General features: G+C 35.3%; 1 protein-coding gene across 4 annotated transcripts in view; it reads right to left on the bottom strand.

Annotated features, from left to right (window-relative positions):
• HIKESHI (heat shock protein nuclear import factor hikeshi) overlaps positions 1-17,074 on the bottom strand; it is a 31,656-nt gene extending 14,582 nt beyond the window's left edge. The window contains exons 1-3 of one of the 4 annotated variants that reach the window (XM_057695068.1): positions 16,819-17,049; positions 16,188-16,280; positions 14,583-14,820 (exon numbers count right to left, since the gene is read on the bottom strand). In XM_057695068.1, coding sequence (XP_057551051.1) covers positions 14,583-14,733 — 151 coding nt within the window. In that variant the 5' untranslated portion in view covers positions 14,734-14,820; positions 16,188-16,280; positions 16,819-17,049. Of the gene's footprint in view, positions 1-14,582; positions 14,821-15,164; positions 15,185-16,187; positions 16,281-16,818 lie in introns of those variants that run through there. The other 3 variants (XM_057695066.1, XM_057695069.1, XM_057695067.1) reach the window with 3 other exon arrangements.
• Positions 17,075-18,286: the final 1,212 nt, after the last annotated feature.

Here is an 18,286-nt window from a genome sequence, read left to right on the forward strand (position 1 = left end):
GAAATTACATTTTTTACTAATGCATATTCTAAGAGCTGTGTGACTTCCAAAGGTTTATCAATAATAAATATTTTAAACCAGATGAAAATGGTAACTTACCTGACATTGTAATATGTCTAGAATTTGGATGTCTGAAATATATTTAAACTATCAATATTTACCAAGTATCTAAGGTCCATCACTGTGCTCTACACACTGTGAAGAAAATAAGGTAAAAGACACAAACAGTCCCTACTCTCAAGGAGCTTACACTCTAATAAGGCAATAACAATTACTTAACCTTTCTGAACAGGTTACTTTATCTGGATGATTTTTAAGATTTTAAAGACCTAGAGCTATCTTTCTATAATTTCATAAAAACATAATAACCACTTCTTGAGCACCAACTATGTGCCAGGTACTGTAATGCATTTTGCATTCATTATCTCTAATGCTCCCTAAAACACATGCACTGTAGGTATTATCATCCCCATTTTACCTGAATTCTCCTATAAGGTTAAAGAATTTGGTCAAGACTACCCAGCTAATAATGAGTATCACTGGGACTCAAATGGGTCCAGCAAGCTCCAAGGCTGATGCTCATTCCCGTTCATTATCCCACCTGTTTATTCCAAATTCTGTAGTATGAACTCTTTACTGCTTTTTATTCATTACTTACTTCACAATAAGCCATTCAAGAAAGCAAGTCAAGAAATGTCAGGAAGTAAAAGGTTTCCATTCTGGCTTTAGTTCCACTGCACTTGAATAGACTAATAGCAGTATCTTGAGGATTTTTTTTGTCCTTTCTAATCCTCTTGACAAGCTCAACCCAGTTTTAAAATGAAAACTAGAAGAAGTTTAAAAGTCTTCGTGGCAACTGAGCTAGATGAAATGAGAGACCGTATATGTCATGTGTAGAAGCCAAAATGATGACACTAAAATATGGCAGCAAGCCCAAAAATAAAAGAGCAGAACTATAAAGAAGAAAGTCAAATGACGATTTACAGCAAACTCTAATTTTAACATTTCTTAAAAATTTCTCTTTGGTGCTAAGCCTTTTTTTTATAGATATTTTCAACATCACTGCCATGAAAGACAAAGAAAGGCTGAGCAACTATGTCATATTAAAGACTAAAGAAGTGTGACAATTAAATACAATGTACAATACTGACTGGACCCTAGATGGAGGGAGGAGGAACTGCTATAAAAGGCATTATTGGGAAAACTGGCAAAACTTTAATGCAGAATGTGTATTAGATAAGAGTATTGTATCAATGTTATATGTGCTGAATTTGATCATTATACTGTGATCATAAAAGAATATCCTTGTTCTAGGAAATATATGCTGATGCATTTAGGAGTAAAGGGGTATAGTATCTACAACTTATTCTCAAAAGTTTCAGGAAAAAAAAATATCCAGAGAATGATAAATAAAACTTAACAAAATTAATGAACAAGGGAGAAGAATGTAAAAAATGCTTTATACTATTCTTGTAATTTTTCTCTAATTTTAAAATTATTTCAAAATAAAGTTGCTTTAAATCCCAATGCAAAAAAATTTTTTAAGTATCAGAAATGATACTTTCAGAATTTCATTCCAAACTAACCATACCTTACAGTGGGGCCCAGGTCAAAAAACAAAAATCAAAAAAAATGTAAAACCCCACCATAAGATGCCTAGTTCAGGTGCCTAAACACCAAACAGCCTTTACTCATAATAAGAGTATTCTACAAAGCTCTACCACATTCATTACTCTATGTTATTCACAAAAATAAATAATCTCTCTTTATACCACAGGTGAGTTAATCAACTATTTCTTATTCTTCTATTAAGTACAATCACATTAAAGAGCTAAGGACACACAAAAAATATTTAAGTTCCACATAAGTGTTTTTATTATATCTGACCTAATGTCCTACTCCCCCACCTGCTCTTCCAATCTTGGCCTCTTCTGTTTCCCATTCTCCACTGAAGATGTCACTGGAATTCTCCCTGACTGAGGCACTGAGCCATTTCCTCATTGTATCTTGAAACACTTTAAAATAGTTAACCTACAGAGAAAAGGAAGGTTTTAAGTTGAACTTAAGTATGTGTACGAAAGAATATGTGGATGTGGCTTAAACAAACTCTTCAAATAGGATATGAACTCTACAAATAATTATCTTTGACAGATATATGCATATAAACATGTATAAATATGCATAATATAAATCTTTCAGTTACATATTTTTGGCAGAAGAAACTGCTTCCACCTTCCAAGTTCAGAATTAAAAATTTAAACCTTAATTTAAAAATATTGTACTCATGTTCCTTATACATCATGAACCAAAACTTCTTAACATTACATGGCATCTCATTATTCATGTATTACAGGTTTTAACAGATGTTTAACTTATTATAAGTGAACAACAGCACTCAGTTGACCTACTATATGAACGCTGAGTTTTTTTGTGCATCTTAACAGTTTAATAATGCTTCTAAGGCTAGTTATCAACTTCAGAACTCAGCTAAGATATTTTAAGAAAAACCTTCCAAAATTACTGTGAAAAAATATTCAAAAAGTACTGTGAGAGCTGATAATACTTGCATCACAGAACTAGAAAGAAACACTTAAATGTGTGTGGAAAATGAATTTCTAATTCTAATTACAGATACCTTTTGTGTTAGTGAGATGGACACGCACCAAAAAAGCAGCATATCTCCCAAAAGACCTCATTAAGAAAACTAAAGACGCAGTTCACTGAGAAAATTCCCAGTACAACCTGGACCTGACCATGAAATGCTTCTCTGGACCAGATTAAGTCAAAGCAAAGGTGAGCAAATAATCCCTGTGCCTCTGTTACTAAACTCTGAAGGATGTGAAAATTCTGAACTTTAGCGAAAAAATGTAGAGTATTTATAACAGATCTTTAGGCTTCCTATTATCCATATCTGATTCTCTCACATGCTACTAAGAGATGCAATGCTTAACTTCATTCTGAAGATGACGAGAATGGAGATGTCTTTAATTCAAAATAAATCACCAAAATGTGATTTTTGCCATAAAGTTTTTGTTGTCATATTCAGAATTTCGCTAAGTGAGCTGACATAACAAGGAAAAGTGGAGATGACATGCTATAAAAAATGACCAAATCCAGGTTCATAGCTGTCAAATAGAGATGTTTATTTTGTTAATATTAATTCATGGAACAGTGTGAAACGTTAACAATGCATATAATAATTCATAAAAGAACCACTAAAAAAATGCAAAGATAGAAGTAAAAAACCAATAGAAGAAATATGGGTTTTAAAAATGCTCAATTCAAAAGAAGGCCAAAAAAAGAAAAAAACAAAAAAGGAAAAAAACCCCCAGCAAGACAAAAACTTAAACCTAACCACATCAGTAACATTAAATATTAATGGTCTAACCACCTAATTTAGAAGGCAGAGATAGAAGTTTAAAAAAAAAAAAAAAAAGGCAGCATCTAATAATATACTCTGCTTACAAGAGATACACAGATTTACCTCAAAGGTACAAACACAGAAAAAATATACCATGTAAACACTGGAGAGAAAGAAAGCTGGAGAAGTTTTGTCTAATTTTAGACAAAGTAGACTTCAAGACAGAAGCATTACCATAGTAAAGGGCATTTCATATTGATGAAAGGGGCAATTCATTACCAACCTTAGACACTCATAAAACAGAAGAAGAGAGAACTGTTATGCCTTTTATTTCTTTTTCTTGCCTCACTGCACCCTTACTACTTCCGTTCATAATGCTCAAAGGTCTGGGCAATGCAATAAAGCAATAAAAAATAAATAAAAGGCATAAAATTTGCCAAAAAATTGGAAAGAAGTAAAAATCTTTTTCATAGATGTTACAATTATCTATATAGAAAATTCTAGGATGCAACTAAAGTATTAATAAGGGAGTTTAGCAAAATATTCAGTGTGTTACCCTTTCCTTCATTCTTCAGGATAAAAAGTCAATATACAAATATCAATTGTATGATGACACCAAATGCTGGCAAGTATGTGGAGCAACAGGAACTCATACACTGCTGGTGGGAATGCAAAATGGTACAGCCACTCTGGAAGCCAGTGTGGCAACTTCTCACAAAACTAAACGTATTCTTACCATAATATCCAGCATTCACGCTCCTTGGTATTCAAAGGAGTTGAAAACATCTATATACACAAAAACTTACACATGAATGTTTACAGCAGCTTTGTTCATAACTGCCTAAACTTGAAAGCAATCAAGATGCTCTTCAGTAGGTAAATGTATAAGTAAATTATGGTACGTACAGGGAATGGAATATTACTCAGCACTAAAAAACAAAAGACAATGGTCTATCAAGCCATGAAAAGACATGGAATAATTTTAAATGCATATTACTAAGTGAAAGAAGCCAATCTGAAAAGACTTCATACTGTACAATGCCAATTACATGACATTCTGGAACAGACAAAACTAGAGACGATTTAAAAAGTCAGTGGTTGCAGGGGCGGCAGGGGGTGGGAGCGGTGCATAGGCAGAACACAGAGGATTTTTAGAGCAGTGAAAATATCCTGTATGATATTATAATTATAGACATATGTCCTTATAATACATTTGTCCAAGGCTATAGAATGTACATAGAACGTACAACATCAAGAGTGAACTCTAAGGTAAACTGTGTGTTACAGGGAAGAGCTAAATCGGACTCCATGTTAGATGTTTGTTTTACATTAACCTTTGCATTCTATTGCTTTTGTTACAAGTATAGAATGTTACTTTATAGCCTGAAATATGCAGGATAGCCCATTCTCAAACCTCTGATCTTTAAAGTTGCAGAACAGAGAATAACATTTGCCCTGCTGGAGGTTTATAGGAACACCATGACCTGATCGACCTGGACAGCTGCAAGAACAAAAGATTCTGGCAAAGATTCTGGCACTGGGAAGTCTGCAATAACCAATAATACCCCCTCCCCTTTCTAGTATAAAAGAAGCCTGAATTCTAACTCAGGCAAGATGGTTTTTTGACAGACACGAGTCTGCCATCTTCTTGGTCTGCTGGCTTTCCAAATAAAGTTGTATTCCTTGCCTCAACACCTCCTCTCCGATTCATTGGCCTGTTGTGCAGCAAGCAGAGCGAGCTTGGACTTGGTAACGTGGACTTTGGGTAACTATGTGTCAATGTAGGTTTATCCTTGGTTTTTTAAAAAAAAAAAAGTACCATTCTGGTGAATGATGTTGATAATGGAGGATACCTATGCATATGAGGGAGTAGGGGTATATGGGAAATCTCTGTACCTCCTTAATTTTGTTGTAAAACCTAAAACTGCTCTAAAAAGCATAGTCTTTAAAAAAAAAATCAATTGTACTTCTATCTACCAGTAACAAACAACTGGAAACTTAAAGTATGTTCAAATTTGGGGAGGGAAGCCAAAATGCCTAACAAGAAATAGGTAAACTGTGATCTATCAACAAAATATAATTCTATACTATCACTTTAAACAAGTAGAAAAAAGGACCATATACTCTACATCAGCGTTTCTGAAAACCTTTTAAATCAGATCATCTTTTCTTTTTAAATAAACACAAAACTCTCATCCTTTATTCCCACTCCTGCCCATCTAAATATCAAAATGTGTCTTTCTCACTCTACTTGGTTGATTGCAAAAGGAGGGTTAAAAAGAAAAAAACTAAATGTTTAATACTTTTGAACACAACAAAATTTCATAACCTATATAAAATAATATTAAGTAAAAATGGCAGAAAACAGCAGTTACAAACATATGAACTATATATACATATAAAACAATGGAAAGGAATGTGAATGTACTTTGCTCCTTAAATTTATTTTGGGAAGTGAAAAGACCTATTACATTTAGAATAGTGAACTAAAAATATGGTTATCTAGATTCTAATCCCCGCTCAATTCTAGAAACTCCCCAAGTCTTTCTAGATCTCAAGAGTCTCAACAGTAAATTTAAGGATTGGATTAAATTATTTTCAGGGCCTTCTATTCTAATATTCCATGGCTTATTCTGTTAATATACTTGGCAAGGATATGCTCTATTAGTTCCTTATGTAGTACCAAGTACACTGTACCTTTAATAAGACTCTCTAAAAACTGCCATGACAATCATGATCCATTATCCATATTCAGTACCCTTTTTCCACGCCTCCTATAACATTTGTTTTAAAGGCCACTTTAATCCAGGAATTCAGTTCCACTTCTAGGTGTTTCTTCTACAGAAATACAGTGCTAGAAAATATGTACAAAGATATGTATAAGAATATTTACTGTAGCATTGCTAGTAAAACATTTTAAACAAATGGAAATAATCCAAACTTCCATCAATAGGGATTAGTTAAATAAATTTTGGTACTGCCTTATAACATACAACTGTTTGAAAGAGGTAAATCCATACATATTGCCTAAAAGTTGAAAAAAATATTCAAAATAGTCTTCTCTGAGCAAAATATTTAATTTCTTTGACATATCCAGTCTCTTGAAAACCAGAGGCCAATAATAAAGATTAAATAGATAAGACTAGGATCAATACATATACACTATTGATACTATGTATAAAATAGACAACTGATGGGAACATACTGTATAGCACAGGGAACTCCACCTAGTGCACTGTGGTAACCTAAATAGGAGGAAAGTCCAGAAAGGGAGGAGATTATGTGTGTGTGTATAGCTGATTCAATTTGTTGTGGAGGCTAACACAACACTGTAAAGCAACCACACTCCAAAAAATTAATTTTAAAAAAACCTCAGAAACTAACACAACATTATAAATCATCTTTACTTCAATTAAAAAAAAAAACCACTAAAAAAAAGATTTAATAGATAATACACACAAAAGCCTAGCATAATGCACTGCATAAGCAGATATTCAATGTCACCCTTTCCTTCATCCTTCAAACGTTATAAAATCTTCCTAACTGGCTGCTCTGGCTCTAATCTGAATAAGATTCTCCAAGCCATCTCAGACAATGATTTTCCTAAAACATCGTTTTTTAAAATATCATTCTCTTGCTCACACACTTGCCTACCAGAAAAAAATGTAAACCCCACATAGCATGACCATCACACAACAGCTCCACTTTACCTTTAAACCTTAACCCCTCCCCACCCCATAACTTCCCAAATAGAAGTCTATCAGGCTACCTTTAAAAGTCTCCTCCTCACTGTCACCTTAAGGTGCAGTGTATAGTACTACTTTCATGACTGATGATTTCGAAATGCAATTCCCATCCTCCCACTTTCATCCCATCCAAGCCTATTCATACTTCAAGTTCATGCTCCAGTCTACTCTTCCACAGAGCCACTTTCAATGATCTCAGCTCACTAGTCTGTCTCCTTTAAATACTGTCTTGGAACACAGATACTGAGACCCTAAATGAAAGTCATCAATTTGAAATGTATGTGCTAAAAATGAAGTAGATATACAACAAAGGCTTTACACAAGCAAGTACTTTTTCCCTCTGTAACCTGTTTAATGGAAATGTCTAAAGTAATTTCTAGTATATTTCGCAAGCTTTCACAATGTAAAAAGACAACTTAAAAATCATGACATAGCAAGACCTACAGTGTCTATAGCTACCCACTTTTAAAAAATAAGTTCCATACAAATTTTAATTTTGTTAATATTCCCTTTTATATGTTAATGTGAGTTTGCATACAATTTCTGTAAAGCGAAAAATCTCTTTATGTAGTACTCCCAGTAGTTCATAATTTTTACTAAATTTTGGATTAAATGTCTCTTACACACTAAACACCAAGCAATGCATCTAAAGATAAAAACTGCAAGAGACTCATTTAAACTTCCCCAATTCTCCAATCATCAAATTGTACCTTCTAAGCTTGAGTCTTTTACTTTCTTTAGGATTTCTGGATCCCATGGAGGGAAGAAGGAGGGGAGAAGGGAGGAAGAAGGGAAGTTTCTTCTTGTTTCTTAACATCAAACCCTTCCTTCTATATTTTCAAGTTTAGTCCCATCCTAATTCTTAACCATCACCCTAGATTGTTCCAGCACCAGGTTCATCGTATAACTCCTTTTCAGAACCCAAGAGCTGCAAAGAATCTTCTCTCAATCAAAATGAAACTCACGGTAACTGGTTTTAAGATCTCCTACCAACTGCAATTCTCTCAACAGAGTGCTCCTGACCGTCTCCAACCAAAACCCTTCTCTGCAAAATTAGGAAATCTGTTCATCAACCAGCAGAGAACCACAAACACTACCAAAGTTTAAAATGAAATCTGCTTCACTTCAACTAACCTACCCTCCCTACTCGCATAAAATTCTGCTAGATTTTTTACTTAATAAATTCTCAGTTCAATCACAACTGCCTAAAGTTACTTCAACAAATCTCTCTTTCACCCTGATGTGCTAGTTAGCTAGGTTTGCTCAATATAGCAAAACTTATAAAGGACATCTCAAAGGTTCAAAAACATAAATCCATTACAAGTCCACCTGTTCTTATATTTCAATAATACACAACTCCCTAATACAAATAAAACATCTAATCTTTTCTGTATAAATTAAGAATTCTAATACTTTAAACATCCAAAAAGTGCTTTTCCAAACACGCTAGGAAAGAACCACCCAAAAACATTTTAACAGTATTTCATCATTTGTTTGATGTTGATAATCACTGTCTCTAAATATTTTAAGCTGCTTTTTCTTTCTTTTTTTAAAGCATTGTGCTTTACTCATTACAAATATTGCCTTGAAATTTCATTTTGTTTTCACAGATAAATCTATCAAAAGCCATGTTATAATGGAAATGATGAGAAATCGTTTATTTTTTAAGTCAGCAGAATAAAAGAACTAGTTTTAATATCATAATGGAAATAAATTCATTTTCCTGTAATGGACTAAGTATTATTTGGACTGGATTTTGGACTGTTTTATCTAACTCCACAACAGAAAACATAAGTCACTGAGTAATTATTAATGTTTAAGTTTTGGTTAGAGCAACTGTATTAATTCATTCTTGATTGCTGAATTTTCTCCAGATTGGATGAGATAACACAATAATGAAATGCCTGAGTTTTATTATCTCAGAATGTATGCACACTGCCCCCAACCTTTTGGGTGTCACAAGAGAAAAGGGAAAAGATATCCAAAGGCAAGGCAGAAATGACAGAAGAAAGCACTTTTCACTATTTCCAAAGCATCTCCTTCAGGGAATATACTGATGATCATAAATGAAAAAAATGTCACACCCCTTTCCCAACTCAAAATGCTGGCAAAGCAAGAACAAAGAGAAGAGACAGTAAGGTGAGAACAATTAAACTGACAATTGAATTACTATGTCTCCAAAAACAACCAGTGGGTCCTGGTGTACTAGATGGTGGCCAATATTTACCTTAATTAATGCATATGAGTCTGGGTACAAAATAAGTCTGCACTTTCCAACTATGCAAAGGTTAATAGTTGGCTGGCTATTAGCCTATTGCTATACAAACAAAACCCACCACTTTGTTTAAAGCACTGCTGTCACATTCCAAAGGCTCCTCACACCCAAACCTAAAGTATTCTCTCTCTCTTGCTCCCAGTTAGTTGCCCTTCCACCTGTATTGCTTATTACTATTAATAGTTACTAGCATTCATTTAATTTTCTAGCATGTCTTCCAACTAGTAATTTGTTTATAAAACTATATAATAGTACCTATTTCCATTTCTCTTTCCTTTTTAAATCAATATATATTCGTATAAACATCTACATAAACATTCATTTATGTACTTTATGTTTTACTTAAAAATGGAGTACTTTGAGAGCTCCCAGGTGAACATCAAGTGAATGCATTAGATGATGAATGCAGAAAAACGTCATTACTTTCTCTTTTAACAAATGGTGTTGGAACAGTCTGATATCCACTTGCAAAAAAAAAAAACTGAACTTTAATCCATACCTTGCACTAAACACAAAAATTTATTTAAATTGGATCCCAAATATAAATGTAAAATCTAAAACTAAAAACATCTACAGAAAAACTTTTGTAACCTTGGGTTAGCCAAAGATTTCTTAGATGAAACACTAAAAGCACAATCCAGAAAAGAACAAATTGAAAAACTGAACTTCATCACAATTAAAAACATGCTCTATGCAAATCAACCATACTTCAATAAAATAATTTTTTAAAAGATGCAAGGGAACAAATCAATAAACAAGATGTTTGTAAAAACAAAACAAAAAACCCCACAAAAACATACGCTCTATAAAAGATACCGTAAAGAGAAGACAATCCAAAAACTAGAAGAAAGAAATTTCAAATCACATATCTTATAAATAACTTGTATCAAGAATATATACACAACTCTCAAAACTCAATAAGAAAACAATCCATTTTAAAATGAAAAAAATAAAAAAAACAGGCAAAAGACTTGACTAAACACTTCACCGTGGAAGACAGGGAGAGCAAATAAGCACTTGAAAAAAGGCTCAATATCATTAGTCACAAGGGAAACGCAAATTTAAAACCTAACGGGATACCACTATACATTAGAACGCCTAAAAGTGACCATGTGTTGGCAAGGACACGGAGAAACTGGAACTTTCATATACTGCAGACTGAAATGTAAAATGGAATAATCATGTTGCAAAACAGTTTGTCAGGTTCTTAAAAAGTTTAACACAGAAGTACCATATGATCCAGTCATTCCACTCATTATATAACAGAAATGAAACCATATGTCCACACAGACTTACTCACAAATGTTCATAGCAGCTTTATTTTTATGAGCTCATCATTTTATTAGTCTTTTCAAAGGATCAGATTTTTATTTCATTAAGCCCCTCTATTGTTTCCCTGCTTTCTGTCATTAATTTCTATTCTTAGCATTACCATTTTTTCATCTACTTTCTTTGGGTTGCTTATGTTAAATACTTAGCCCACTCATTTCAATTTCTTTTCTCATACACATATTTAAGCCTATGAGTTAATCTGTTTAGTATTAACTCACCTGCATTCAAAAGGTTTGATATGTTATGTTTTATTTTGCTTTGGTTTCTGCAGAAGTTTAATTTCTATGGTCATTTCTTCTATGATCCATTAATTATTTTAAAATATTTTTGAATTTCTAATTATGACAATGTTTTATCTTTTGATTTGTAATTACACTGAATTATGGGTTGCATATAATAATCTCCCATTTGCTACGGTTTGCTTCATGACCTGGCATGTGGTCAAATTTAATAAATGTTCTGTGTGCTAAAAAAGTGTGTATGATCTAATTATTAGTTTCAGGGTTCTATAGTGTCCATTAGCTCAAGCTTGTTAATTCTTTATTCAAATTTTCCTTCTTTACTAGTACTTTATTTACTTGATGTATTAATTATTGCGAGGTATATTAAACTATTGATTGTGAGGTTGTCCATTTACCATTGTAAAATCAACTTTTTTTAATATTTGAAGTTATATTTTATATACACAAATTCATGACATTTACTTTTTCCTAGAAATATTTAAGTCTTCCTAGTGAATTAATTCATTCTCAGTGAATGAACCTCTTAATCCTTGATAATGCTTTTGCCTCAGCCCCATTTTTTCTTAAACACTTCTTTGACAGCTTTTTGGGGGGCTCCTTGTGTTAGAATATTTTAGACACGTTACTGATAAACATCACTATAATTGTTTGCTGCCTTTAAAAAAATCCCATCCTGGTGTCTCCATGCTTTCTCTGGTAAGTTTAGGCTGTTTACATTTATTTTGATAACTGATATATGTGAAATTATTTCCACCATCTTGTTTGGTTTTTCATATACCATGCATTTTCCCTCTTTTTCTTTTTTTTAAATTTTCCTTAAAATTTTAACAAGATTACTTGAAAGTATAATCAATTTTATTACTCTTTCTAAACAGCAGGACCTCAGAAAGCTTACTTATTAGATCACTACCCCTCCTATCATATGCACTGTTTTCCAGTACAGTATTTAATTCTTATGCATTTAAGTTATTTGCTGTATTGCTTTATATAATCAGGTTGTCCGGATTTGTCTATATGTTTACCAATTTCTTTGCTAACTTTGAGTTCTGCATCCCTTTCTACATTCAGGGATTCAGTTCCCTCCTATTAAAGTACAAGTACCTTCAGAAGTGCTTTCAGTGATGGTCTATTAGTAGTAAACTCCATTTCCACGTAAAAACACATTAATTTCTCCTCCACTTCACGACAGCTTTGTAATTTATTTTATTTTTCCTTGGCACTTTGAAGATACTAATCCACTGATATTTGACCTCTATTCATGCTGATGATAAATCTGCTAAACTGACTAACTGTTGTTCCATTATAAATGACTTGTCTTCTCTCTCTGGTTCCTTTATTACTTTCTCTTTATATTTAATGTCTCTTTACATTTAACTTCACTAGAGTGTATTGAGTTGTCCACATTTTTTTTCTACTAATAGATTGTCTACTTATTTTCAGGCACAGCTACAGAAAAGAGAAAAAGTGATTTAATAATGACGATTTTCTTAATTCTCCCAAAGACTGTTCAGAACTAATACCATGCTGTATGTATAAGAGGCATTATTTATTAACATACAGTGGATACCCTAGGACAATGATTCTCAAACTTCAGAAGGCAACAAAAACACCTAGGGAACCTATTTAAATACCTGAACTCCATCCAAGTTTTCTGATTCAGTAGGTCTAGAGTTCCACCACAAATCTGGATTTCTAACAAATTTCCAGGTAATGCTGATGCTGCTGTTCAGGCAACCATGCTTTAAGAACCACTGCCTTAGGGATCAGGGATAATTATCTCAGGGAACCCCCAATGAGAAGGACTGTAAGAATTTGTCCTGTTTCTTAAATCTAGAGATTAGTATTTATTATCAATCTAAACAATTTTTAGCTTTAAATATTACTCTTTCCCATTTTTTCTCACAGAATTCCAGCTACATAGATAACAGCAGCTAATAGTTCATCATCTGGCCAAAACTGTTCCAGTTCATTCTTCACACAGTCTTCAGGGTAAAAACAAAATCTGATCATATCATTCTCTTACTCAAAATTGTTCACTGGCTCCCCCATACCTACAGGGACAGTTCTTCATGGGTAGGGACACAGGGATGGGCTTCAGAGTACATACAAATTTTTTACTATTTACACTATGTCTACACTATGTTTATATTACACATACTTTTTATGACACTATCAAAGAGGTCCATGATTTAAGCATGTTAAAAATTGCTGGGCTTCCTAGGTGGCGCAGTGGTTAAGAATCCGCCTGCCAATGCAGGGGACACAGGTTCGATCCCTGCTCCAGGAAGATCCCACATGCCACGGAGCAACTAAGCCCGTGTGCCAAAAAAAAAAAAAAATGCTAACCTATTAAATTCAAACGTCAGTGTGATACATAAGCTTTTCACCTTTTCATGATTTGTGCCTGCCTATCCTATACACCATACCTTGTGCCGTTCTGAGCACATGATTTCAAACCTTCATCATTATACTCATATTACCTCCACCTAGAAAAGAATGCCCAATAGGCCTCTCATAGGCCTGACAAACTCCTACTTATCTTCTCAAAAGGTCCAATATCATCTCCTCCCAGAAATTTCCCCCAACCTACTTAAGAGTTAATTGCTCCCTTACCTATTCTCTCTCAGCACTTTGTACAAATATCCACAATTACTTTTCACCCTTCTAAATACTGGTCCATAGAACTATCTTCCTTTATAAGAATATGAGTTATCTCAGGCAAGAACTTAATTACTATCTTTAAATGCCTACAGTAGATACCAAAATGTTCGTTAAATATATAAACATGTTGTCTAAATACAACTTTGCTTTAGACTCCACAGACTATTTCTAGGAGAATACACATTTATAATCTAAGACTTTTCATGTCTGTTTTTATCTAGACTTTCAAAGGAACCAGATATTCAATGGGAGTAAATGGTACCTAGTTTCGTTCTCAACTTCTAAACAAAATGCCTCAAGCATCAAAGCAAGGATTGTCCCTGTAAGAGCTAACACCTGCAATGTCAATACAACCAACCAACAGAAGAACACTGAAGGGGTAATCAAATTTAGGAGCTCAAAACTCTTCACAGAAAAAAAGGTCTCTCATATTTCCCATACAAGTCTACTTGGTTTATCTGTTTGTTTAAACACTGATGTGCATATTACAAATTATGAGAAGATCTGCCTATTTATTAAAACACCCACTAATTCAGAAAACTCCCTTTTCAAAGCCATATCCCATACAAAGAAGACCACAGTGAGTGGTTCTCTCCAGGGGCTGAGGATGGGAGTGTGAGGTCTTTTCACTTAACATTTTTCTATTGTGTCAGTATCATCAGATTTTTTTTGGCGGGGGGGGGGGGGGGGGGGGGGGGGGGGCACGTTATGCACTCGGCATGCGGAATCTCAGTTCCCTGACCAGGGATAGAACCCTCTGCAGTGGAAGCGCAAAGTGTTAACCACTGGACTGCCAGGGAAGTCCTTGAGTTTTTTAAAAAATAATGTTATATATTACTTTAGCAATCAGAAAAAGATAATGAAAAGTGAAAAAAGCCATATTCTATGTTACACTATTTAAGAAAAAATTTAAAAAAAAAAAAAGAAAAAAGTTTAATTATGAAACTATTTTAATATATTCTTACCAGATTTAAGACCTGAAATTTTGAAGATGGCACTTGGTTTCCCATTCGTGACAAATCCTAGGAGTTGCCATACTGGCATTCCATTTGAATCAGGATAGGAAAAGTAGACAGATCCTCCCATTCCCTCAGGAAATGGGACTGTTCCCAGCATAAAAACCACAACATGGTTGATATTTTCATAATCAGGCAAATCAAAAACAAATTTATCCTCTGCCACTTGCTGTGCAGCTGTTTGCACCTAGAAAATAAGAGACTCACCTTAGTTCAATAGTTTGATAAATTTCTATAGATCTTTTAGTACTGCTGTAAGCTCTGTTACCAAATATAGTCAATTATAGTCATTATACCAAGTATAATATTGGGTCAATCTGATACTCTATGGAATTACCACTTATACCAGGAAGAGTGCTAATTTTAACTGAAAACCTAAAAACATATATTTATCCTTAAAATGATTTAATGAATGTAATCTTTCAAAAACATAACTAAATTATTTCAGAAGTGCCCTGAAAGGATTCTACTTACATAAGTAAATCACTACAGCTTCAGAAAGTTATAAAAATGAAAGGCTGTTCAACATACCATGACACCAAAGCTTTATCTTCTAGTTTGAAGGTAAAGAACCTCGGGTAATTAAAATGGGTAAGCAATTCAGAAGTTATTACAGTTAATCCTCATTTATTTGCAGATTCAATATTTGTCATTTTGCCTACTCACTAATATATTTGTAACCCTCAAATTATTAAACCCTCCAGTTTAAATACAGAGAATAAAACAAAGGAAGAAAGAACATAAGTATAAACCAAAATGCCTATATTAGTATTAAATTCCATTTTACCAGTTTTTGGCACACATAATCTTAGAAGGCACATAAAATTATGGTATTTACAAGTCTTGAAATAATCATCAGGCAAAATAAATATTTCTTAAATGTCAACTCTGTCAAAGGCACCAGACATTCTGTTAATCTGTATTAGGACACGCTAATCCTCGACTTTAGGAAAAAGGGTTCCTCTTTTACTTAGGAAAAATTTTCAAGGAATGAAAACTGAGTCCGTAACTTTAGATCAGGTGGATTTTTCTAGTAAGAGGATAATGTAGTTGTGTTGAGGTATCTCTAGGTCTATTTGCCCTTCATTTTGATTAACGTGTTCAAATACTCCAGAATTAAAGTCAAACACCGTCAAAAACTCCTGTCATGAAGGAACCCCTACTTGATATCCATTACAGAGATTAGGTGTTAGGTAAATAGACACCGGCGTTGCTATAACTAAAATTTTTTCCAAATTAGCGGACAACACGGATTCCACAGGGCCTTCCCATCAGGAGCAGGAGCAATCCAAAGTTATCTCACCAGTATTATCAACTACCACCATTACCAAAAGGGGCCTCCCAGTCATTCAAGGGACAGACAAATTTTCTGAGGCTAGCCATCTCTAATTTATCTCTGTGGCTCCTTAGAAATGTGTAGACTACAGTGTCAATAAAAATAATTCTAGGTGAAAGGAATAGGTCTGGAATGGATTTCTGAGTTGCTTCTACGGAGGAAAGCAAGATTCACCCTCCAGATTATTCCAGAACAATTTCAGTACTTAACTCATTTACCTAACAATTCATCAAGGAAGGTTAAGGAAACTTGCTGCTCACATCCTTCTGGGGTCATCACAGGTATAGCTCACGCTTAAATTTCAGGCGTTTCTATAAGCCAATTTCCAATTACATTAAGCATATTTTTACTAAGACCCTTCCAAAAGGAACCAGAAGTTACACTTTACCCGAGCACCTTAATCTTCGACAAACATAACGCTACAGACTAGACTCAAATACCAGATTTACCTCGAACTCACTTTATGAACTCACGCTAGTATTTATACTGCCAAGTGAGCTTAAGTTCCTCAACTACAAAATGAGAATAAGTAAGTTTGCAGTGCCAATCAAGCGCTACAGAGAAGGCTGAGATGACGAGGAATGGACAAAAGGCGTGCATTGCCTAGGATAATGCACACTCGATAAATGGCAGCTAATGCTGTGACTGCTACTTAAACGAATCTGAAAAGTGCTGGGAGCAAACGAAAAGGAACATCCCAACATCCCACTCCCCACCCTCACACTCTCAGCTGGCAAGGAGACAGGAGGGGGTTTCCCCACATCCCGCTTACGGACGCGCCCTCCCCTTCCCGGGGCCTCGCCCTCGCGATCCTGCCCCCTTCCTGAGACCACCCGGCCCCATCCTCACCAGCCTCCCCGCCACCAAGCAGCCAAACATGGCGGTGGCGGCTCCGTTCAGCCCGCAGGGACCCGAAGCCGGGGACTAGAAGTCCTGGGGCTACTGCCCTAGTCGAGCCCAAGAACCTTCCAGAACGTGGAAGAGGGCGCCTACCCCTCCGCTACATAGCGACTAGGCCAGCGGCAGGAACGCCTTCTGCCCCCGCGGCCTCTGACCTCTCCATCCTAACCAGCGCCCCTCTCAGGCGACGAGCACTTCCGGGGCTCACGCCCAGCCGCCCTTACTATTGATAAATGGGAAAGGCGGGCCTGATCAGGTATAAGACTACAAATCCCAGAAGCCCCTGCGTCGGTTTCCGGGAGGGGAGCGCGGAGGATTTGCCTGTTGGGATTGGTAGGCAGCATCCCAAATTTACGAATCCAAAGTGGGGAGGAACTGTTTCTCATGTTTGTCTGACATTTTAGAGATTGCGGGGCGCTTTTACAATCATTTCGCTAGATCTTTACAAAATCCCTGTGTGGTAGATATTATTATCTGCATTTCGTTAGCGAGGAATTCGCCCAGAGGGATCAGCCGCAAATCTTTACACAGCACTCAGGGATGGAGCTTGAATCCAAGTCCTGATTCAAATCTGGAGTGCTTTCTGCTACACAGTCGCTGAAAAGTACAGATTTTTAATCAACTGTTTTGTACTTATTGACAACTTTTACTGTAGTTCTTTCCAGCCTTACTTAGCTCCTCCATTTATTTGCCAACCAAACAAACCTAAGCGAGTTATATAATATCATCTTTGTGCTTTGATTGCACTATTTGTAAAATAGGAATAATAATTGTGCCTGTCCCCTAGAGTTGCTGTGAGGGGCAAATGAATTCATAAATAACCACTTAGAACCTGGCAGAACTTAACTAATGGCTGTTTGATTGTAAAATGTCTTATTTTTTTCTCTGTGCATTTGCAGAAAAGAGGAACTGGCATCACGTACTGACTGCCACCAGTACTCATTCTTCCTTTCACAGCTTCAGTTACCTTTCCTCTTGGTTAGGAATAGGAAGGTAAAATACCTCCTCCCTGAAGGTCTCTGCCCAACTTGAAATATCTGAGCTTAGTCCACCAGCCACCAACAAGTCTGTCTTCCTAAACCCAGGTTATATGTAGAAGATCAGAATGTTTGGAACAGTCCTCTGGTCTCCACTCTGGTTCCATAAACTTGGACCACCTATCTTGTCTCAGATACTCCTTCAAGATAGCCAAAGATGAATAGATAGAAGAGGATCTTTCTACCAGTGTCTCCAACTTTCTACCTAAGAAGTTCCAGAATGTTCAGAATAAAAAGGCCATTCGTTATGAGACCATTTCATGAGGGGCAAACTGCCTGCATTCAGAGCCCATCTCTGTCATTTATTAGCTGTATAATATTAAGCCAGTTACCCTAACACTACCATGCCTCCTTTTCCCCATCTGTAAAACAGGATAATA

Source organism: Hippopotamus amphibius, chromosome 9 (genome assembly GCF_030028045.1).
Source record: "Hippopotamus amphibius kiboko isolate mHipAmp2 chromosome 9, mHipAmp2.hap2, whole genome shotgun sequence".
In the NCBI taxonomy this organism is placed as follows: domain Eukaryota; kingdom Metazoa; phylum Chordata; class Mammalia; order Artiodactyla; family Hippopotamidae; genus Hippopotamus; species Hippopotamus amphibius.